Raw genomic sequence first — 24,480 nt, 5'->3', positions numbered from 1 at the left:
CAGTCAGATCACTTTTCATACCAATAACCTGGAAAAGCAACTGTACATTTATTATATTCCATCAGTTCCCCTAAACATTTTTTTAGCCGTTGTCTTGTTTCAAGACACGAGGTGTGGTTTCCCTCCACTCAGCTAGAGGAGCTATTGGGATCCCTGCAACTGGTACCAGGTTCTGTTTGCGTAGCAGCAGGTTCAGTGGCAGGAAGTGGTGCTGAGATGCTCACGAAATTTGTAGATTTTGGCCTGGTTTGCACTTTGTCTGAAAATATCTGTCAACAGACTCATCAGCAGAGCGGGCTCAGTGGTCGGTCTGAGCCTGGACTCTATGGAGACACGTCTGCAGAGCAGGACCATGTCTAAAGTCCTGCACACCACCTTCTCCCAGCAGAGGAGCACCTTCAGCGGCAGACTGCTGTCACACAGCGCCTCCACAGAGAGGCTGAGGTCCTCCTTCGCCTGTGCTGCAGTGTAGTGGGGCCAAGGTGTTGTGATGTTTTGATATTAGATGGTGACGCCTTATATTTTTGACCATTGTGAGATAGATATTAGATAGATATTGTTGTGATATTAGATGTTGTGATATTAGATAGTGATGCCTTACATTGTAAGAAGGGTGTACCTTACCCACCATGTGGGCCTCCTGCTAATTTTCACTTGCACTTTTTATTTTTATTTATGTTATTTTATTTTATTTATAATTTTATACTGTTTATGTTTCAGTGATAATTTAGTATATGTCCTGTTAATGCTACGTGTGTCTGCTAGCGTAGTGTTTCTTTTTTTATCCAGTATTTATTCATTATGTAATGCCTGAGCAGTGGATATGTGCAATTTCCTCCGGGATTAATAATCAATCTATCTATCTATCTATCTATCTATCTATCTATGTAACTTCTGAGACAAGCTGCAGTAAAATCAGGAATTATGGTTTGCAAATGCTTTCAGAAAAAAATTCTGGTTTATTCTATAAAACACTATTGGGTTGTTACCCACTGTCAACAATTTTATGACAAAGATACAAACCAATCCCCAACACTGACTCTGTTTTAATGATCTGATTTTTAATCACTATGTCAGTGGGAATTTAGGGCTTTCTCCTAAAATTTACACGCAGCTTTATGGACGTTCACCCCTTTTAAAAACAGTTACCACACCGCTTCGTGAAGTCATCAAGCGCTGGGCCGTAAACATAATCGTTCCCGTGTAACACGCTCACTAGGAACCAAGTGCAAACCAGAGGTCTACCCAGACGAATGGGAATACCTGCAGCAGTCACTGTAACCGTTACTAAAGTCCAGAGACAGAACGTTTCAAAGCTCTGCAGGATAAAGCTGGAGCTGCCACATCCACTGTATCAGACCAGCTGACGCCAGCAGCTGCTTTCACAACACCTGTTTTAATAACCAATAATTCCTTGGTTTTAGATTTTTTTTTTTTATGAAACAAGGGATCACCTCATGAAGTCATAACTTATACTTTTTTTATATACATGTAAAATAATAATAAATGTAATTATATTAAGAATGAGCAATCATACTTATAACTAAGTTGATTCTCAGAGAATCAGTGCATTTACTGTAGCAGAGCATTTTCCCTACGCAAATGGCTTCAATCCCTGACTAACTGCTATCATGGGTTGAGACATAAACTCACTTCATAAATCAGAAGAACATAAGTGGTTCTATTTCTTGTGTATTTAAATCAGCAACTTCTACTGTACGCGATTAACAAAGATCTGCGTGTGCTCGCCATGTGTGTTCTACAAACATGCTGCATAAAAACTGTACAGTTCACACAATCGCACACACTTCAATGTGATGTGAGTTTGAAAACAATGCTGTGGCTTGTTGCAGCGTGGAAAAAAGAAAAATGCTGAAACAGCTTTTCTGGTGTGTCTTAGAATGTGTGAACAAGAGGCCGTTTTGGATTTAAAAATAAATAAAAGAAAATACTGCTGTTCTTTATTTTCAGTACAGCTCAACAAGGTTTTGATGGCAGCGTGTCGCTGCACAGGAGATCCGATGCTGATATAAATAATCAGGATCCCAACCAGCAGTTTACACTTTGTTTTATTAAATAATATTACCTAATAGATTATTTAATGTGAGCCACAATCTGAAAGCCCTGATTCAAAATGAATAAGGGTGAAATAACAGCAATGTGGGAGACAAAGAATGAAGAGCAAAGCAACTACAGGCAGACACAAACACAGCTCAGGGCTGTGCCCCCCCCACCACCACCACCACCACAGGCTCTATTGTCATTTTCAGGAGGGCGACCACAGTAATAGTCTTGTAATTGGCTTTAAGTGGATTAGGTGCCAGGCAGGGTAGAGGGGCTCCGGCCAACCACGTGCGATCCAAACACAACCTGTTGCCCAATCCGCGGCTGAGAGTGAGGTCTCAATCTGGACGGCAGACATGGCCGCTCGCAGCAGCCACCTATGTCATGTCATGCCTAGTTCATTACAGAGCATATTGTTCCTTTTCTCGCTTACGATTGGCGGAGTCACCTTTGAAGGCTTTGTGAAACACCCAATAAAATCACACCTGTGCACAAAAGCTGTTGGCTTACTCACAATAGTAACAGGTGTCACATAAAAACAACTTTGTCAGATGATCTTTAGGAACCATAACAGTAAATGATTTTATGTCACATGTAAAATCTTCAATCTGCTCAGATGCTTCAAGTGTACTTTTCACTAAACAGAGCTTTAAAAAAAAAAATCTATCCATTGGATTGAATTTTTAATGTAAACATATACAGAATAAACATGTTGACATGTGGTGTTCTAAATAAAAGTATCACACGAAAACATTCGTCCCTGATTTGATATTTGATGTAGAATGTGGTAAAAATAAAAGAGGAAATGGTTTTCTTTGTGGAGATGATGGGAAATAGAGAGTTTAAACTGACACAAAGAATCACAATCTAATCACAAACTTCCCATCTTCCCTATTTTTTGCCACAACTGCTCCCGTTACATAATAAATGAATAGGATTTCCATCCATCATCATCCTCCTTCTGGTTGTAGCAGGCATGAGCTGTTATGTCACACACACACACACACACACACACACACACACACACACACACACACACACACACACACACACACACACACACACACACACACACACACAACCTACTAAATTTGTTAGAATTAAATTAGACATTTAGTCCGTTCAATAGGCAATTATTACCAATGAATAATGGAGAGTTGTAAAACATTTAACCTCCATAAACAATAATAACTCAGATTTACAATACTGTCACACTCCATGATGATATACAACTTCAACTTGATCCCAAACGCGACAGGCTAGTATTTGCGATCAACTAAACACACAACTGTGTTATGAAATCCAAACATCACAGAGCCATCCTCAATTAAACTCTTCTTTCCACTGGGTCTTTACTCACGGCTGTAAATTTAACTTGGCATTCCTTTATGGAGCAGGTGTGAGGGATTAGGCTCAGATGTCTCACAAACTCGACATGTTGTGAGACATCTGAACTTGAACTCTTTCACATACAGAATGGTGCGAGCTGCAGAAAAAGCTGCACATAAATTAAATGATACACCATATATACACCTTACCTACAGTGAGCATGGAGAATTTTGCAGCACAATAGCGAGAAACAGCCACGCTTACAGTCAGGGTGTGATCTATATCCCCAGATATTCAGTCTAAACATAGGACTAAACATTTACCTGCTATTTCTCCTGAGTCAATTCAGAGCCAACGGCCAGCAGCACCTCATCACAATCAGACCAGTGAAGCTATATGTGTGTCTTGGTCTCAACAGGGAAACAAGTTATACTTGACTGAATTTCTCCAAACTGTGTTCAATACAAATACTGAAATATATATATTTTCCTATAAATTCAGAAACCTCAAGAACCAGAATTGTAAAGCACAACTCAAGAACTGTCAGCTAAAACTGGAACCAGAATCACAACTTTTCAAATTCGGACTATGCTCAACTCTAATGATGTGCAAATAAAATATTTTATCTATCTGACATCGCAAATATTGTCTCTATAATGAACAACTGTAAATGATTTCTATCAACCACACTGCACTTCCACAGACAAAAGCTGCTCATTCCTCATTCCAGTGTGTTTACAGTATATGGACACAGGGGATCTGGATGGTTGAATAAATATTGATTATGGTCTGTGTCTGTAGTCCTGAAGCCCTACAGGTATAGCATAAACTAAAACAGAAAAAAGAAAACTTTGGGGAAAAGCCATTAAAGATGTGGAAACACCTTTTGTTCCAAAATAATGACTTCATCATCTAAATCTGCATCAATAATTGTAGTCATTTGGCTGCTAATGTAACATAAAGCTGGAACACAATTGAGTTTGGACCACATTTAGACAAGACTATTTCAGGAAAATGAATAATACTGAACCCATAACACACCCATTGAAATGCCAGCAGGCGATGCATTGTGAAGAGGCCACATTTAAATGACATGACAAACACAGCAGGACACACAAACGACTCCTGGCCTCGCAGGAAGTTTGGTTTGACGTCTGTGATGAAACGCTGCAGCTATTCTCACACGGAACACACTCACATACACACACTTTCTCCTCCAGCTGTGCACTGGAAGGGGAAAATTTGACATAGGTCAAGCAGTTGATGACTTTATGCTTCGGACACAAATATCTAGAGTTTCTGAAGCAACTCTAAATTTTAGGGAAAGAGAGGATCTCTACTTCATGTTTTGTTTTGAGTTCTTTTTTTTTTAGCACAACCCCAAAAAAAGCTACCCGGCCGCCCAATGAGCAAGGGTGTGATTTAGCTTTCAGCAGGCCGGTTACCAGGATTATCCCAAACTTTGTCGAATCCTGTTATCCAAACCACAACACAATGTTGTGTGCTCAGGACAAGCGGAAACTCTCGGCTTCAAAAATGTTTCTGTGAAATCTGTCTCTGGCGTCCGCCCAGCCGCTGCAGGTGAGGTTTGCGAGAGATCGCAGCTGCCACTCTCAAACCCGCATTCACACACGTACCAGCAGGCATGCATGGCCCCCATAGACAGATTAATGGTGGGGGGGGGGGGCAAGAGCGACATGGCTGTCCTGAAATCAGGCCAGCTTTAACAAAAAGCGGACACGCTCTCCAGCCCACAGTCATTGTAACATTTTATGTGACAATATAAAGCTGATTTATAGAACGCATGTGTGTCGGGCTGAATATTTTCCAGAATATTTAAGTAGAGGTATTAGGACTGCATTTTTTAAACCTGCCTGCTTGTTCACATCGCCCCGACGCTGACCGTTAAACAAACTTCCTGTGAAAGTAATGAGCTTAACCAATGTAAAACTCTGGATGCCCTTCGAGAACGTCTGAGAAAGGCGAGGGAGGGACCCTGTTGGATGCATATTCCTGCATAAGCATTATTATTTTATGGGATGGCTTTCTATGTATGGAACTGACCTTTGGCTTCTCCCTCTCACTCCTTCATTCAGAGCGGACCTGAGGACCGTTGTGCTGTTGAGGTAAAACGTCTTCTGCAGCGGTGAGTGGAACCTAACAGAGACAGCATGAATCAGAAAACTCGAACCAACAAAGCAATGAATAAAAAATAAATGTCTAAAAATATGGGTGTCTGTATCGTTCATAAAAATAGTCACCCTGTAAACCACATGTGTCAAACTCAAGGCCCAGGGGCCAAATGTGGCCCAGCACATCATTTAATGTGGCCCGCAAGAGCCTAAAAGGTCAGTGTCTAAAAATAGTTCAAAAGAGTGCTTTGAGCAAAACTACATTTCCCACAATGCAGTAATTCAGCCCATTTTACTAACCCTAACCCTAACCCGAAACAAATATATTTTTTCTGCGCAACTGTAATGTTTGTAACTTGAATAAGTACTAAATTCAGAGTTATTTACCATTAAGGAGGAGATGTGTTTATTTTAAATGACTTTAAGTTATATTTAGTTACATTTATTAATTACATCTGGCCCGTGGAGGACAGCCATTATGCTGATGTGGTCCTCGGTGAAAATGACACCGCTGCTGTTTGCGTGACTTACATAAAAACTATGCTTTTAAGAAGTGGACATTTACCATTTCAAAGTTCTGAATCTAATACCTGAATTTTTATATCAGCCAGTACTGACACTGGAAAAAATTTTATTGGTTGTTTTATTATTATATGTAAGGGTACATGAGGCTGACACTGAACTTCTGCAGAAATTGATAGTCCATTAGGGCATTCTCTTTTTATTGAAGTATTCGGTAAAGTTATTCCGCTAAGTGCATTCCAGGAACACACTTGGTGTCATTTGATGGCATCTCCAAACCATTGGCAGCACGGCAGGATAATGGATTGTGACACTTAAATTCCAGTTTGAATATTCCTGTGCTGTAAATATAGTTTAAATTTAAAAAAAAAAAAAAAAAAGACTTGGGAAAAACATGGAAGTGGAACAACAATCATGTAAACTTTCCATGAACTTGAAGTAGTGTATAATAAACCACCACAGCCTCTCTCAACCCCCCCTGTGAGTGTGGTTCCACCCTAACCAACACGCTCCATTCCCTGCCATCACATTTTAAAATAAATCCTAATGTCTGGCCCCATTTTACTCTCATTCATGCCCCCCCAGCGTCAGACACACAACCACAGTTGATTTTAGTCATGACTGTGCTTTTATTTTTTAATATATTGACGCAATTATAACCAATATGCAGTCTTTCTAAACAAAGGTCAAATGCACCCTAGACGTCTTTTTGATGCGGATGAATGCTTCAACACAACCGAGCTTCATCACCTACTTCCAACACTTCAGTCTCACAAGAAAATCAAGCCTTCAAGGGGGTTTTGAATATCAGGGTGATCCATCCGCCCGGTCACACAACCCACGGCAAACCAGCCCGCAGCACCGGACCCCTCTCATTTGAACATGGGGGCTTCTCAGTGGGGCATCTTTGTTCTCAGCAGGGCAAAGCACCATGGGATAGCCTGGACAGGGTTTTTATCACAACCACCTGCCTGTGTGGGTTGGGTTTATCTCAAACATCTCTAGTTCCCGAGGAAGGAGAAAGTAATTTAGACTGTTTCCCTTTGACCTGAATGCTTTTGCTGAAACATTTGAGTGTGAGATTGTGTGTTTTTTATGTCTTCTGCCCATTCATCTGTGTGCCAGCTCTTCAGCCATTCTAAAATCATGAAGACAGTTACTCTCAAATCAGCCTTTTAATATTCAAACTTAAAATTTATATCGTGTTGAACATCTCTGTTCCTGCCTTCCACCACACAGGAAACAGAATGACATCATTTCCATAAACTCCACACATTTCCCATGGGGACAAGCTTGAGTAACACAACAGTGACATCATCTTGTGTTACTGAATGTAGCTGATGCCACATCGGGGTGAAAGAATAGAGTCTGATAATGTAATTGCTTAAAATCTAAGCCTCATTTAAACCAACTAGCAGGTCACACATACTTCAGTTTGACACAAGTGATGGTCAAATAACGGTCGCACACGAAGACTTTCCCCAAGACTACAAACTTTATTATAAGGCAGCAATGTTTAAAAAATACAAACGTTACTTGACCAATCAGGTCTTAACACTTGCAGGAACCCTACAGAATGGAAGTGCAGCTGCACACACACACACACACACACACACACTAAGGGGAGTGTGGAGCTGTGATGAGGAACCCTGACCACCAGCCGCTCCACCGTCCGGACATCCACACCATCACCGGTCCTGCAGCACTCATGCATGAGAAAAGACAAAGACGTGTTGAAGCAGCAGGACCGCTGCCACAGTCCAGTACAACTGTCTTGGGGAAAGAAACTACAAAGTAACAAATGAATCTAACAAAAACAATTAGATTTTTTTTTTAAATGGAAATGAAACAATAGAAACGAAACAGCAATGGCAGTATCTATAGTGAAAGAGCTAAATAAATACCAATTCTGCAAAAAAATTGTAATTTGTACACAGAAAAGAAAGTCAACATCCTTTGTGGGAGTAGGAAGGGAGCCACGGAACAAAAATCTAATGTGTGACAAAAAAAATCTGAGTGAACATACAGATTAACAGCATTAACAGATTTAAAAAAAAAAAAAAAAGAAACACACCTTACCACAACTAATGTGACAATCGTGTCATGGGGCAGGAAGGGAGCAGAGCAACAACCAAACAGCAGGCCTGAGCCCCACCTGTCAGTTTATAACAGCTCCTGGCTGATTGGTGGGAGGAACTCTACGGTGGCTCAGGAGGGACATTCTCTACCGCTGTGTTACCTGGGAAGGTTTCACTAAATGTTGTGAAAGCACGTTATTTAACGTTACTAAAAAACCCACCAATATCCAGTTCATTTATTACGCTAACATCAACCGTTGACCCACTTTATCCCATCTGCGTTAATTCTGAGAAAATACATCAAAGATGACGATGAGTTCAAGGCTCCGTCCAAGATCCAGATTCATCAAAGACCGTCAGATGTTTCATCAGTAAAAAGTTGAAAAGTTTGCTTTCAGCCCATCAAACTTCTGCTAAGAAATGAATGAACTTCAGTTTAAATGAATCCTATTGTTCTTTGTCAGTGATGGGCACACATTATTACAGCCCTGAGCAACATCTGTCACATGTTTGGCCTATTGAATACGTTATTGGTTTTTGTCTTTCAGTTGGGTTTTCAAGATTACCGTGATTTTGGCAGCAGAGCTGAACAAGCTTTTCTACACTAAATATAAAAATACCATTGTGTTTTTTTTGTACATCTTACAGAATCATATTTTTCATGATTTTTTTTATTCCTTGATATTATGTTTATAATCTTGGCCTTCAATACATGCAATAATTGTCTACAGACCGTGGAAAAACTCTTTATTTTATGGTCTTAATGTTATAGGAACATTTAAAACACGATTTAAATTGTATTTTTGTCTATAATTAGAAGTCAGATGGCCATGATTGCCACAGATTCCTTGTCAAAATATCAAAATTAAGATGTAAAATACATTTAATATTTTATGAAGTCCCCGCATCTGGTCAGCTTTATTTTCAATAATATTATAGATCATAACTGTGACTTAAAATATGATAAGAAGGACCTGCACTAGAAGATAGAAGTTAATTTAATTTTAAAGGTATTAATGCTGTTATGCAGCATCAACCTTTATACGTCATGTTTCAGTTGTCAGCAGATACCCAGCTTTCCTTCATACATCCATAAAAACACTGAAACACTGTCCACTTCACCAGAGTCTTCACGTGTCTTTTTTTTTAACTTGACATCTGTATCATCACTTTATCAAACCTAAAATAGATTCAAGATGTTCTTTGGAGAGAGGGGAAAAAATCACTGGCTTATAAAGTGACTAAACGTATGTGAAAGAGAAGTGATTTAATACTTTAATACACATGTCAGGTGCACTGTAACACCTCTGAAAACAGGTCTACGTCTCATGTCAGTAATAATTTACTACAAAGACGAGTCAAGCCAAGGAATCTGACGTATAAGAGAGAAATAAACACAAGAGGGCAATAGCTTACCAAAATTTCATTTTGGAGCATCTGATTCAAAGTCAAGCTGTGCCAAATCAAAACTGGACTTCAGATAGAACTGTTTACCATCTTTTGCACATGTTCACTAACCCCTATGACTGGACTTCCATCCAGTAAAACTCCCCTGTGAGTCTGAGTCTGTGAAGTCTTCTGGGATGAGCTCTGAGGAGAAGCTCCATGGGTGAGACAGGAGGATTAGGTGATACCCCAAGCCAGTGCCGTCACTCAAAACTGGCTTCAAGTAAGGTTTGAGCACTTGGCGTTCCTTTTCTTTGTCAGAAGACCTTGTTATAATATCCAGTTTTCTACCTCCAGTTGTTCCAGTTTCATGTTTTACAGTAATCTGGCTGCAATCCGCCATTAATCAATATGCGGGAGGGTTTCTTTATTTTGTTTCCGATGAAAGATGGCACAATGACTTGAGATTGGCAATTCTTTTCTACTTAAGAACTTGATTAATGGTTTGCCTGCTGTGCATTATACTGCATTGTTGCTCTGCAGACATATGTGCACTCCTTGGCTTTAAATATACATTGAATTTTGCAGGCCAGGAGGCCAGGAAGATGGTTTGGCGTGACGGAGGATGAGTGGAAGGAAGATTTTGAATGCTGCTGGAACCAGAGAGGGGTGTACATAGAGAAATAACATGAATAATTATTCAAATAATAATGTCCAGATAGATGGAGCGGAGCCAAATTATGAAATCATGTGCTCCGGTACATCACCCCGCTCATTATTTGAAGTCATGCTTGGAAAAACAGGTGTTTCCAATACTGGGTCATTGTCTCCACGGTTCTGCAGCCCCCTTCATTTTCTGATGATGGCTTAGATATGATATTTCATGGCTGGAGCCGAACACATGATAGAAAGTGATTGGGGAGAGACATTCAGAAGACATGCGTGTAATGGACGCTGATTGGCACAGGCCAAATCTCCTGAGTCTGTGTGTGTAACAAGAGGAAAACCACGGAGCCGGAGCCGTAATGATCCTTAAACGCTGCATGTTTTCCCCTCTCGGAGGTTCAAGTGATTACAAGGGGATTTCTCTGTCTCTTTAAACAGGTGCTGTTATGTGAGCATCCAGCACAACAGCAGTGCAGCTGAGTGCATTTGGCATCAGAGCTTTTTTTCATTCTCATAATAAACAGAACCAGCAGGCAGAAAATTTGTCTTTTTTTGAGGGGGTGGGGGGGGGCGTTTTACCTCCACTTGTGTACGTGATGGATGGATTGTGTCAGAGTTTGAAGGTCGTGCCTCTGATGTGGTGCAGAACAGATGTTTGCATCTTATAGGATGTGTAACACTCTGCTGTAATTATTAATCATGTCATTTGTGTTTTGTAGCATTGCGAACGCAATCAACAACAGTTCACCTCCGACTCCATTCATCTTTTTCAAATTATAATTTACGGGTCATTTGCAATATTTAACGTGAAATACAGAACAATTGTTTTGTTGATTACCTCCTCTAAACCATTTTCTTATGTGTTCTACGTGATTTTTTTTTTTTTTTTAAATTAGAAACTCATGTTTCCTCTGAATTTTGGGGGAAAACACACAAAAGCAAGACTAACGGAGAAAATAAAATTAAAACAATGTACATGAATTGAAACGTTTATTGAGTTTTTACGTGCTTGGCACATGTATTTACATTTTTTTTTTTAAATGCCACAAAAGAAGTTACTTCGTTATTTCCCTTTTGTCACACATCTTTATAACACATCGGCCTGTAAAATCGTTATATTGCTCGTCACTTAAATACACATCTCTAACAACACGCCAAAATATACTTACATAATTACTCTGTTTTGCTATTGCTTCTTTTAAAACCTTTTTTTTTCACACAACAACAACTTTTAAGCTTAGGTTACTGATTCGCCATCTTTTATATATATATATATATATATATGGTTGAAAACAGAATCCACTCAAAAAAAATCGTGAAACCATTCCAGTCTGGGGGGGATAATGAGCTGATGAAGTTACGCGGTGGAGTTCTGAACTCTCACTTACATGCCTGCTCAGAGTTTACAGGGCGAAGACAGAGTTCGTCCGTTAACCCGTCCGACAGTTCTTTGACTTATTGCATCCATATGTTGTGTTCGCCATCGACTGGCCGCCGCCGCGTCCAGATACTTCATCTCCTGAATGAATGCGGAGCCGTGAGTCATTCGATTGTCCAGTTGTCCCTTTCATTCCAGCCAAATCTTCATACCATGACGGCAAAAAAAAAACAACAAAAAAAAACCGCTGACCCCGTGACATTTCTACGGCGCAAGTGCTTGGTGAAGCAAAAAACTTCTGGATCACAGTGAAGATTCTTTGGTTACATGATGTCATGACCAGATGGCTTTTAAGTCCCCCCCCCACCAAAAAAAAAGAATGAGTCACTTGAAAAGAGTGTTGCTACTATTGCACCATAACAGATTCACAACTGATAATCCCTCCTGAACCGGAGCGTTTGAGGCTCCTACCTCTTCTCATTGCAGAGAGTGTTGCTTCTTTCCTGTCAGGAGCTGTAAGGGAGCCAGGTGCTTGTCCTGGTATTGACTTATTTTTTTCATACAAAGACTTTTAAATATTTATTTGACTCCCTTTATAATTTGTACGTGGCAGCTTGTCTTTAAAAACCAAACGATGAGATGATATCCCTTATTTCTGAAAAGTTTCAGCGCGAACACCAAACTAGGTGATTAGAAACTTTTTTTTTTTGCTGGAAGACTTGGAGACTGTGAGGTTTGATCCCGGTTTCTACACCATGTGCATGGACATCTGCGAGGAGGAGCCGTACTGACGTCCATCGCAGGAGCCGCCGCCCTGCTGGCCGCCGGCGGTATTGCCGATCATGTGCATCGTGTCCATGCTTCCGTTGGACAGGTACTGGCGCTCGGCGAAGGCCCCGGCGGGGGATGAGGAGCAGAGCAACCCCCCGGGGGGCTTCTCGGGGCTGGCGGCCAGGCGAGGGGAGGGGGGGAAGTTGTATCCGTACAGGTTGTAAGGGTTGTGCAGCGAGAACGCGTTGTAGGACCCCTGCTGCACGTGGTGGTGGCTCCCGCTGAACATGTGGGAGGAAGAGGAGGGTCCAGAGGAAGAGGACGAGGCAGAGCTGGAGCCGCCCCCCGCCTGCATCACATACTGAAGCTGTGACGCCGGGAAGCTGCCAAGCTGACCGCCGTACGCATCCATCTTGCCTCCGTTGCCGCTGCCGCCGCCGCCGGTCAGGGAGGCGTGAGCGCTGCCCTGCATGCCAGCAGCAATCAAAGAGGAAGTCCTTTGTGGGAGGAAGGATTCAGACGGCTGAGCGGAGGCCACAGCGCCCCCCGCGGCTTGGAGGCGTCCGTACGAGCTGTCAGCAAGGCCGCCGTAGCCTTGCAGCGCCGCCATGTTGCTGCGAGCGCAGGCGGGGTACTCGGACAGGCCCAGGTTGCAGAGCTGACTCTCCCTGCAGCCCACATTAAAGGTGTTGGGGGCGAGGTGGAAGGTCGGGGGGGAGCAGGAGGGCGACAGGAGGTGTGCCGCCCCAGAAGGGGAAGGGGTTCCCGTGCTGGAGGTGGTGGGAGACGTGCCGGTGCTGCCACCTGGGACACACACAAATACAGAGAATGAAATAAATACAGATTCTGTGTGAAGAGCAAAGAAAGAAAACTTTTTCAAGACAACATCCAGGTCATAGTGCAAAAAACTACTATTATTAGGATAATATAAAGCATATTTGGCAAACTCAAGGCCCGGGGGCCAAATGTGGCCCTCCACATCATTTTAAGTGGCCCACAAGAGCATAAAAGGTCAGTGTGTCCTGGAGAAAACTGGTTTGAATATCTGAATGTTTCTGTCCAAACCAGCCCATCACCAGGGAGCATCGTCTCCGTTTGGGCACTTCATCCTGGTCTCCATAGAGAGCAGATGGAATCAGAACGCAGCAGTAATCAATGGCAGAGTCCAGCTAATAACGCCAGCAGTAACTTACATTATCGATTCACCTGTCGCCAATCGAATGCGACGAATCGCCAATCCATATGGATCTTTTTAAATTCTTATCCTCGGACTAATTGAGGGGCTTTACTCCTTCTACTGGATAGGAGCTCATGGATCATATTGTTAAATATATTGCTGGCATGTGGCGATAAATGTGGATCTAGTTTTGACCGTGTCGACAGGACCGCCGCACATCTCCACTCCTTTTTCCTGATAAAAAGCCACAAATGACTCTAAAGTTTAGTCAAGCCTCTCAGAGTGAAGTGATAGCTGTGGGAGATCGAATGCGTCTCTATTAATGAGAATTTGGCCACAGTTCACCTCACAGATTTAATTCCGTTCGAACCAGGAATGAGGCGGAGGCATAACTAAATAAGCCAAGACTTTCTCGGTCGTGGTTCTTATTTCTTACCATATGCCTTCGATAATATTTGCCCCACTTTGTGCATGAAGATTTTCCCGTTGGGAGGGGTTGTAGGGAAGGAGTAAAATAATGAAAAGAAAAAAAACAGGAAGGTAGGTATTTGAGAAAAGAGTAGAAAGGAACTGATGATAGTTTGGTGATGTCACGTTTTGCTCTATTTACAAAAGTTTGAGATTCTATTTGCCGTAAATGTAAAGTAAACACACATGTGTGCGCGCACACACACACACACACACACACACACACACGCACACACGGTGTCCTTCTAGGATGACACAGGGTTCACCGGTGGTGCAAGGACTTTGATTAAATCCTAATCACTTTGGAGGAGCTTAATGATAACAAACACATGTCCACCCTTTCAGGCAAAACACGGAGCCTGACGTCACGCTAACCTCCTGAGGAAACAGAGCTAGGGGCCGGTGGGGGAATGGCTGTAAAGCTGTGTGGCCCTCGACTAAGACCCGGTGCCGCCGCTGGAGTCCAGACAAAGGGAGGCGGCCCGAGCGACTGTTACTCATGTCGTGGAGCCGTCCAGAAGCCACAGGGTTCGTTTAACAATTTATTTTCAAGGGCTGCTCACGATGTGAAAAGTTCAGCAGACGCCTGCCGACCTGCCAGAGGAGCAGCGCATGGCCAAGCTCAAATGAAGGACAACCAGAGCTGATGCAGTGTGTGTGTGTGTGTGTGTGTGTGTGTGTGTGTGTGTGTGTGTGAGTGTGTGTGTGTGTGTGTGTGTGTGTGTGTGTGTGTGTGTGTGTGTGTGTGTTTGTGTGTGTGTGTGTGTGTATGTGTGTGGTGAAACACGCAGGGGAAAGTATGCAGAGCGGGAGTTCAGGCTAGGACAACACATGTCCCAGCGTCCAACGTCATGCTAATTACAGATGAACACTGCTATCAGACTGGGAGAGATTTACCTGGACAGGAATAAATAGTCGTATCTAATAAACATCTGATGTTGGCTGTGTTTCAGATTTTCTAATTGGAGCAGAGGGTTCTAATTTCCCTGTGAGGTTTCTGGTAGTTAAAAAAAAGAAGAAGTTATTTTGCTGCTGTAAATGGGTGTCAGTAAGAGTAGAATTCAAATCAAATCGATAGTTCTGAAATCCTTAAAGCACATTTAGGCTTAATGCTCATCTCCATCAGCAAAATGCCCACACATCTGCACAAGCCTGCAGGAAGCAAGCTTAAAGTGCTACAATGATGGATCTTGAGCATCAGAAAAAATGCATGCCAAAACACACACACACACACACACACACGTACACATGCGCACACACACTACGTATGGCCTTTAAAGTTTGGCTTGAAGCTACAAGCTAACTACCCAAAGCCTGATGTGCAGAAATGTTCCCAGAACCAAAACAGTCATAAAACGACAAACGTCCCTGAATAGCAACAGGCAGGCCTTCAGTACTTGGTTGTTGTTGAGATGAACTTCGTGATGAAATATCTTGAACTACCACTCAGGAAATAAAACCAACCACCAGAATGAGGCAACTCGTAACCATGGAAATGATAAAAAATAAAAATAAAACCCACAAAAGTCCCCAAGTAGCAGAAATCACCATTTCATTTTGGGATTGATGTAAGTTTAAACTGTCGTAAAAAAAATATGAAGCAGCTTTTGAGTCGTCCACATGAGACAAAACACCAGGATCAGAAAGATGGAAGAAACCCAGTACAAGAAAACACAGGCACATGCAGGGTCGCCATGGAAACCACCACACATGTTCCAGAGGGTCATACGTGATGAATGAGCGGTGATGCTGATGCTGGAGATTTGTGCAGACGTATGTTGTCGTATTTGTAATTGGATTAAAATGAGACATGAGAAGACTCGGGGGGGCATTCCCATTTGGTGTGATGTGTTCACCCTCCTCCACACACACACACACACACACACACACACACACACACACACACACACACACACACACACACAACACACACATATTCACACACCTTGCTGTTTCTGCATGTTGGTGAAGTCTTCAAACGTGAGCGTCCTCACCGGGGGTCTCCAGAAGGCGTAGGTCTCCATGATCGCCTCCAGGCCGGTTCTGACAGAGGAGAGAGAGACGTGTGTGTCAAACACACACAAAAACAACGTGGAATAACACCTTTTATGTGAATACACTCCTGTTGGGCCGTGGATCTGATCACTCTATCTGCATCTAATGATGTATAATTGGCACAAACTGGATCTTATTAAGTTTTTTATCCACCCCCTGTGGTCCCAGTTCAATGTTTCCATAAAAATCCAATCAGATCCAATCAATACACAACTTTCTAAAGCACAATTTAAATAAACACAAGGTTTCCAAACTGCTGCACAGTCAACAAATAATCAACACAACAGACACACCATAAAAAACAATGAACACAATGCGATAAAACAAAATGTGAAATTTTAAAAAAAAAGCAAGAAAATAAGTTAAAAACGCAAATAAAATCTAATTCAAAGAAATTGATTGACCTAAAATCCACATCAGGGAAACAAACGGTGACAAATCGGAAAACTCTCAATCATTCATGTATCATTAGAAAATTAAGATCCATGTGTCTGTCCTAATTTTGTTTTATTCAAGATGCACATACTTTATTTCCAAGATCAGCCTATATTTACATGCAACGTACATAAATAAAATAGACATATGGACATGTTTAAATATGAAAAAAAAATTCAGTGCTTATCAGTTTTATTGTGTTTTAAATATATGTTCAACTAGTATGTTAATAAAGGTTTATTGATGAATGTGTGTTTGTGTGCAAAATTAGAGCCAAACTCTTGATAAGAGCACCTGAATAGAGCAGGAAAGTCACATTGGTTTACACTTAAGTGTGAGGATGAAGAGAATGGGGGTGGAGGGAATGGGAGGTGGGGGGGGGGTCTGTCTCTCAGTCCGGCTCTGAGGAAACTCAGCCATTAAAAAGGAACAGGATTTTACTGAGCACATAAATCTGGGTGACGTTTCATCTTGAATCCGTACATGGTTCTCCTTCCTGCTTGATTTACTTCCCCGTGTACTGCTCCCCCCCCGCCCCCCATCCCAGGGAAACCAGCGTCTGTCAGTGCTCCCCGTGTTATTTTAGGGCCACTAACCCTCTGGCTGCGGCGGCTCGTTAGTGTGCCACGCTAATCTGTCGGACGCTCGCCATCACTGCACTCATTCATAGAGTCATACTGCTGTGGGACAAAAAGCCAACAAATGAGCTGTATCCCCCCGCTAGGCCATAAAGCCCGGTCACCAGACCCAACTGACGACACCCCCATAACTCAGGGTTTAGGAGGCTTCTATATGAAGAGGCTGTTAAGAAAGTCAGGGGAAAAAAAAGAAAAACAAGCTGGTGCTTAATTTGAGAATTAGCAGAGCGACTTTACCCTTTCTGTTCACTTTGGACTTTTTTTCTCGGCGCAGAATTAATCGGTAAACAAGCTGCGTTCCCACTAGAATTTAAAGTTGTTGATGTTTTATTTCCTGTCATGTGTTAATGTCACGATTATCCCATTCTCTGATAAACTGACAAACACGGAAAGACATGACAGACGGTGTGACTGCCATTTTTTAAATTTGAACTCTTTCTCTACGTGATATAAATTGAAGAACCATTTTTATAGAGGGAACTTAAGTCTTCAGGCGCGTCAGGGAACAATTACGTCCGTTCTGGATATGTTGCTTATTTTTGCTGAAGGTGCAGACTTCCTTTCATGAAACTATCTCTAGATAAGATATTTGGATCTGGATCTTAGAGCTGGAACTCATTCCTCTCTTCCCTCTGGGTTTAATCCTGAGGTGTGTCTGGATTAAAAGCACTGGCTTGAGATGGACAATAATGATGTAATAGCACAACATGATGTCGTCCATAAAGCAAGGAATCCCTCAGAGGTGCAACAAAGCATCACGACATGCGATGAAAAGACTTGATAATATTGAATATCATTCAAAAACAACAAACGGGACTTTAAACCTGAGTCACGGCTCACACGAAAACATTTTGGTGATGATTTATGTCACAAAAAAGGGATTGAATGGCAGCTAAATCCACCCTCTCTCTACAGAGCCATTAGTTATGCTGCTGTTATTGTCATACATTGTCATAATTTTAAACATATTTTTCAAAATATGCTTTTATTTCTATGCTTTAATTGTGACGCTTCATGTTTTGTGAAACACAATACACAGAATCTGCAGCCTCATTGTACAGCCGTGAGTCGAACACTTGTCGTTTTTATGACTAAAACCATCGTAATCATACAGAAACAGAAGCACAAAGGTCAAAGGTCAGAGCCTGAACTCACTACAAATACCTATGAATGACCATAGATTAATAGTAGAGCTAAACACACGTGGAATTCAAAATGAATTGTTCTTTTTTTGTGTGTGTGACGTGATGAAAGCTGGGGCTCCTGCTTGAATCCGGACTAAAGCGATCCGTCGTTGAGCCTGAGAGGAACGGCTCACGGTCGGTACGTGAGGATAAATTCATTTTCTCAAACATATCATTCTCCCTTATCTTTTCATCTGTAGCTTTTCTGCAATGAGATTCTAATGCCAGGTCATCAATCAAACGATCTATTGTTTGAAAAACGAAAAAAGATGTCTCAAATATCTGTGTGCCAATAATGCGCACCAGATGAGGAGGCTGCTTTCATGTGTGGAGGCGTCTGCTGCTCCAGCACAACCACCCCCCCACCCCCACCCCACTAACCCCCCCGCACACAAAAGTTATATATGATAATTCAGAGGAAGAGAGTGGAATAAGCAAAGTGAGGGAAAGAAGAGGAGGGTGAAGGTAACTGAAGGGAGAAGCAGAAGCAGGAGGAAAATGATCTGTGACATCACGTCTGAGCGAGCGGTTTCAACAGCCAATAGGAGAGCTCGATCGCTCTGCAGCAAAGCAACAGAGCTGAAGCTGACAGCGGTTTAGAGAGATAACCCCACAAACGGGGTTTTAATCCGTTTGGGGCTTCTTTTTCCCGTCCTTCTTCCTCAGCTGTTCAAGAGAACGCTGGGACGATGTCTCTCCTATGAGCTGAAGATCCCATCATTCTTTCCATCAACACATTAGCGAGGGTGTTTTCGTTCGAGCAGAGTGTTAATAACCCCGTGAGGAGAGATTTGATGATTTGCAGGTCAAAAGACGTCTGCATGTTTAGGTTTAAGTGGAGCTGAAGCATAAATCCTTCAGACATTTACACGTCATCATCGTTTGAGCAGGATTTTGATGGCTGTATTTATGTCTGCAGCGGGTCGTAAAAAAAAATGCCGTAATCATTTATATCATTTTCTGTCTGAGAAAACAAAAGCTCACCATGTTTAATCTAGAAAGGAAGGCCGCAATGCAAACTCGATAACACTGACCAAATGCTGCGTGAGCGGCGCAGAGTCGATGTAGGGGACAGATTATTTTCTTCAACCATGAAAGAACATGTGTCAACAGTGTGGAACAAGTTGGCTAACGATTCAGAGCAAAGATTGATGTATATTTACCACATGCGATTCATTCCAGGTTCCGGTTTCTGCGTTTTTCATGCATGAATAATAAAGAAGTAACAATTGAAGTCTGGACCTTCATTTGCATTCTGTGACTTGCTGCTTGTTGCACGTGGTGAACGAGACTGGCAGCAATAAGGAGCGAAGAGCACAAGTGACCTTTTCTGTCAGCGACTGCGCTGCAGATCTGAAAGGTTCCTCCAGGGCAACAGACGAAGCAGCTATTTTTATTGGACCATGTGGTACTAAGTGCTATCTTCAGAGGATTATTGCCATATAAAAAAAACAACACAGAATTTGTGTGGCAGCACAATAACAATCATTACAACAAGCTGTGTTGTGCAGCTGCAGAGTCGGTAAACACGTGTGGTGATATCGTACCTGTTTCTGCCCGAGTCCCGGAATCCTTTGGCGAACGGGTTGCGGTCGATCTTTAGTCTGGTGATCTGCACGAGAGGAGCGTGAAACAATGACGCTACAAATCATTTAAACGTACCAATATGTCTGTGGTGACAAGTAATAAATTGCGGTAACATTAAAATCTGCAAGTCTTTGTTTGTGTTTATCTTCTCTCTAACCCGTCTATAAAAGGTGTTATTGGGTCCTCCCATGCCACATGTGGGACAATAAATTTTAGAGTTAGTGTTCGGGTAGAAATGGGAGAAAAAATACTTCATGAGAGGTAAACAATCATCTATTTTCACTGTTTTGCCCAAGAATGTTGGAAAAAGTTTTTAAAAAAGGACAGGTGCTTTTTTAAAAAAAAAGAAAGAAATTGAAACGGTTGTTGTTTAGAAATATGGAAAGAAAATACCAGGTTTACAGGATTAAAACAGAACAGTGAGAACACTACAGCTAGTATCAATTACAAAAATAAAACCATACACAGTAACTCGTTCCTCGTGGTTAATCCGTTCCAGGACCACCAGAAAGGAACGAAATTCCATGATAGAGAGACAAACTATTTATCTTATTATTTAAGGTCATTTAAACGTGTATGAACCCTCCCCATATTAATATTAAACCACCTCCTACCTGTATTACCTTTTCCCACACTTTTGTGGCTCACTTTAGTCCAAGACTCACGAAACGCAGCACACTTCCGGATGCTGTCAGCCAATAGAATGCGCGTACGGTATCACGTGACTGCCTACTACAAATCCGCGATGAGGTGAAGTCGCGAATACGCGAGGGATTATCTCTGTACATCCGTAATTCTGTGTGGAAGGGGGGCGTACCTGTTGGTTCTGGTAGGCGGTGACGGTGGTGAAGACGGTCTCGGGGAAGCTGAACGTCTTGACTCCCTCCCCGCTGGGGACCGACTTATTCGGGGACAGCTCGCTGCTGAAGTCCTTCCTGATGATGTGAACACGAGGCTGGTACTTGTGCATGGAGTGGAGGATGATCTGAAAGCGTGGAAGAGGAGCTTACTGTTAGGGTTTTTACCTGGAGACAGCTGAATCCAAAAAAAAAAGACATTTAGACATTGCAAAAAAAATGTGGATTGCACGTACGCAAAACTGTACGAATGCTGAGAACATCTCCTGGAAAACCCAAACTACTGCAGCACATCAAAGAGAAACCTCGACTAGTCGCTGCTTTCATGCAAATAATATTTGACGTCCCACTCTTGGCGGTTTCCCCCCAATCTCGCAGAGGAAACAAGGCCTCATACATATCCCAACATCGTCTCCAGGGAAACCGGACTCGCATTCCAAGAACTGGGAGCAGCGCAGAACGTCGAGATCTGAAGGAAACGCTGGACGTCTGAGATCGAAGGATGATCACGATCACGCAAAGCAGGAAACGAACAAGGTGTGGATTATGATGTTTTTAAAAAACGCACGTCGTTTTCAGTCTTCTCAAACTTCTCAAACTTCCAAACCATGAAAGTAAAGTAGGAATGAATTTATTTGTATTTGTGGCTCTAAACTTGGAGACATGTGTTGCGTCTGATGATGACGATGATGATGATGATGATCCCAGCAGCCATTCGTTTTCTGTCATTGAGCAGAAAACACTTTCCCACCATGATGATGATGCCGAGGATTATTCCACACGAGAACAGAGGCAGTCAGACGGTGTCGGCCCCAGCCTCGCCTCGGGGGCCCCGGTCTGCTCTTGATTAATCAGAGTGAGAAAACCAACTCCTCGCCATTGCCCCCCCCCCCACCACCACCACCACCACCACCCACAACCCGCCACCATCCCAGCTCTGCTGCAGCAGAGGTGGTCATTTTCAAACCGGAGCTGCGGGGTGAGTAGTATCAGAAACATTTACAAACCTCTCTCACACACACACACACACACACACACACACATGGAAATTACGACCGGGCTGCCACACAGATGCACGCTGTGATCTGCTGTCCTGGTTTTTAAAGCGTTTTGTCTCCATCTGTGTTGCTCAGCATTTCTGTGGTGGTCTCTGCAGGCTGTGATCCCCCGTCAGTCAAACTGTGTGGGTGATGCTGTGATGTCTCTTTCTTTGGGTGGTCGGTTAATTGGTTTTTTTTGTGGTTTTTTTTTTTTTGAAGAAACAAATATCTCCTGATCTGGATCGTTTTATCATGAGAAAAGGCCCTTTTTTTATAAATACTGTGGCTCGTTTTCCTGAAGCTGTTGTCCCAGTTGGTAAATTTGTTTAAAACAAGGAGTACAAGGAGTGACTGGTTGATCAGAGGTATTGATCGTCTATTGTTTAAAGCTTCTTTGTATTTTCATGTCTTTCTATCCTCGACCTGAACTTCTAAGCACTTGAAAATCACAGCAGTCGCCCAAAATAAACTGGTCTTCTGGCATCCGTCTCAGAAGCCTCCTCTGGTTCAGAGGAGTCATGATTCGAGTCCCCAGTCGACCTGAGGTGATGTAGATTCGATGCAGATCACACAGTAACCTGTCGAACTCAGAAAAAATTCTACGTAAGATAAATATCCTCAAACACAGATAAAAATACCTAAATGGCCACAAATCACACATATTGTGTTTTAATATTTAAATACTGTTAATATTTTACTCTTTATTTTCAATTTTGGTTCACCAGAAGCGACATTATTGATCGTATACGATCTGGGATGAAACGCCTCATATATGCATCGACATGCTGTTGAGGGAGAAGTTCTAGAGATGGAAGAAAAAACATGAAAATGCTTGAAGGAAATTATGTGGAACATTCCTCTGCAGATCTTAACAATCTGACCCAACAGCATTGATCCACGACAATGAAATGGATCATAAAAAAACAAAGCGACTATGAAACAAAAGAGTTTCGGGGCGTCCAGCTCGCTTCAGAGTTTTATTTGGTTTTCCCACAGACCAGAGAGGATGGAGGGAAACGATGATAGGCAGCCGTCACAGCGTGGAGCAGATTAAACCAACCCGGATGAAGGCAACATCACAAATACTTCCAGTCCAATAGTGTGTGTGTGTGTGTTTTTTACTTTGTTTTGTCACATGGGGAGCTTTAAAAATCCACACAAAAAATTTAAATAACAGTTTCTTGACATTTTCACATCAAAATATTTTAGCATTTAACCAATTGGCTATTTTTAGCGCTACAAAGCTAGTGCTAAGACTTCATGGCTGAAGGCTTGGGAGTATTCCTGGAGTCTGAGCTTGTCTGATTAGCACAAAAACACGATTATCTAACTTTATTCACTGATTTTCTTGAAACTGGATCTCATTTTATGCAAAGTATTTCTGGTTTTCACTCTGAGGTCCTCCAGCCGAACAGATGGCTTTACTTTTTTGCTGAAGGAGCTGCCAACTGCTGCGAGCCGTCCCGGGCGTAGAAGCTGGTGAACTCGGCCAGAGACCGACCGCAGGATGAAGTGAAGCTGGTCAGACAACTGGGAATCCGCTACGGGCTCCTGATGGACCGATAGCTCTAAAGCTAACTACCATAGCCGCTGATGGACGGCAGATATCCAAGCAGCTAATGTTAACTTCTACAAACTCCCACTATAACGCTCCCCTTCCATCATATGGAGACTGACACTTTCAAATCAAGTTTTGTGTCAGTGGCTGGTTGATAAAAAAGTCCTGAAGATTACTTTTACACATAGAAATAAGTCATTTAGGGTCTTATTCTTGAGTCTATTTGTAAGTAGAAGGGCCAAACAATCCCTTGGAATGAAATTAATCTCTAATCAGGCGCCTAGCAATGGAGTAGCTTCATGGTAATTAGTAATTATTGTCTTTGTTTACGCAATAACAAAGACAATAAATAAAAATGTTGGCAGCAAACATTTCCTTCTTGGCAGAGATAATCATAAAATCTATCAACCAAATAAAAATGTAATCTCCTAGTGAGATGCTGAGGAAGATCCGGGTACGGATGTAAATTTGGGGGGTGAATAAAAACAGCATTTGGAATGAGGAACATGATTTGGGTCATAATAGTTCTAAATTTGAGGGGTGGAGATGATGTCATAAGTACAGATGATGACGTAAGCAGAGTCGGTCGCATGTCTGTGAAGATGAAGTTATTTCTGGATGAAAACTGGTTTCAAACCGTCGTCACAGGAAGTTGTTCAGGTCCGACTGAGTGGGATGCTTTCTCCAAGACGCCATCCCCCCTCCCCGTCTCCCACTAAAAGCCTTTTATGCTGCACAACTGCAGCTTATAAAAGAGTTTGACCTGCACATGTTCATCAGGCTGGATGACAATTGTGCATCTTGACACATAATCTCTCACAGGCCCTGCTCCTGTTAGGTCCCGATGCGTTCGATGATCCGGTGTCTGTTTCTGATGAGCCAGATATTTTCACGATACCAGAAGTCGTGAGGATGAGAGAGAAGTGGTGAGGTCTCCCACACAGGAAGTTCCCAAATTAATTTTCTTTGGCCTCTACATCCCCTCCAGGGAAACAAAGCCCTTAAAGTGAGCTGCAGGAGAGGAAAGAAAACCTCCCCACACACGGAGAGAGCCCTGCACGCGAGTCCTCGCCCAATAATATCCATATGTTATTACATTTGTCCCTTCTGAGCTGATGTGATGGTTGGAGGAGTGGCGAGGAGAACCTGGCAGCC

At 42.4% G+C, this 24,480-nt stretch overlaps 1 protein-coding gene across 2 annotated transcripts in view; it reads right to left on the bottom strand.

Moving 5' to 3' along the window:
* Positions 1-10,968: 10,968 nt before the first annotated feature.
* Positions 10,969-24,480, bottom strand: part of tbx15 (T-box transcription factor 15) — a 32,369-nt gene continuing 18,857 nt past the window's right edge. For both annotated transcript variants that reach the window (XM_068330165.1, XM_068330166.1), the window contains exons 5-8: positions 20,688-20,855; positions 19,831-19,895; positions 15,917-16,014; positions 10,969-13,130 (exon numbers count right to left, since the gene is read on the bottom strand). In XM_068330165.1, the coding sequence (XP_068186266.1) occupies positions 12,304-13,130; positions 15,917-16,014; positions 19,831-19,895; positions 20,688-20,855 (1,158 nt within the window). In that variant the 3' untranslated portion in view covers positions 10,969-12,303. The remainder of the gene's footprint in view (positions 13,131-15,916; positions 16,015-19,830; positions 19,896-20,687; positions 20,856-24,480) is intronic.

This window comes from Antennarius striatus, chromosome 12 (genome assembly GCF_040054535.1).
Source record: "Antennarius striatus isolate MH-2024 chromosome 12, ASM4005453v1, whole genome shotgun sequence".
Taxonomy (NCBI): domain Eukaryota; kingdom Metazoa; phylum Chordata; class Actinopteri; order Lophiiformes; family Antennariidae; genus Antennarius; species Antennarius striatus.
The sequence above is the reverse complement of the archived record's forward strand: the minus strand, read 5'-3'. Positions and strand labels throughout refer to the sequence as shown.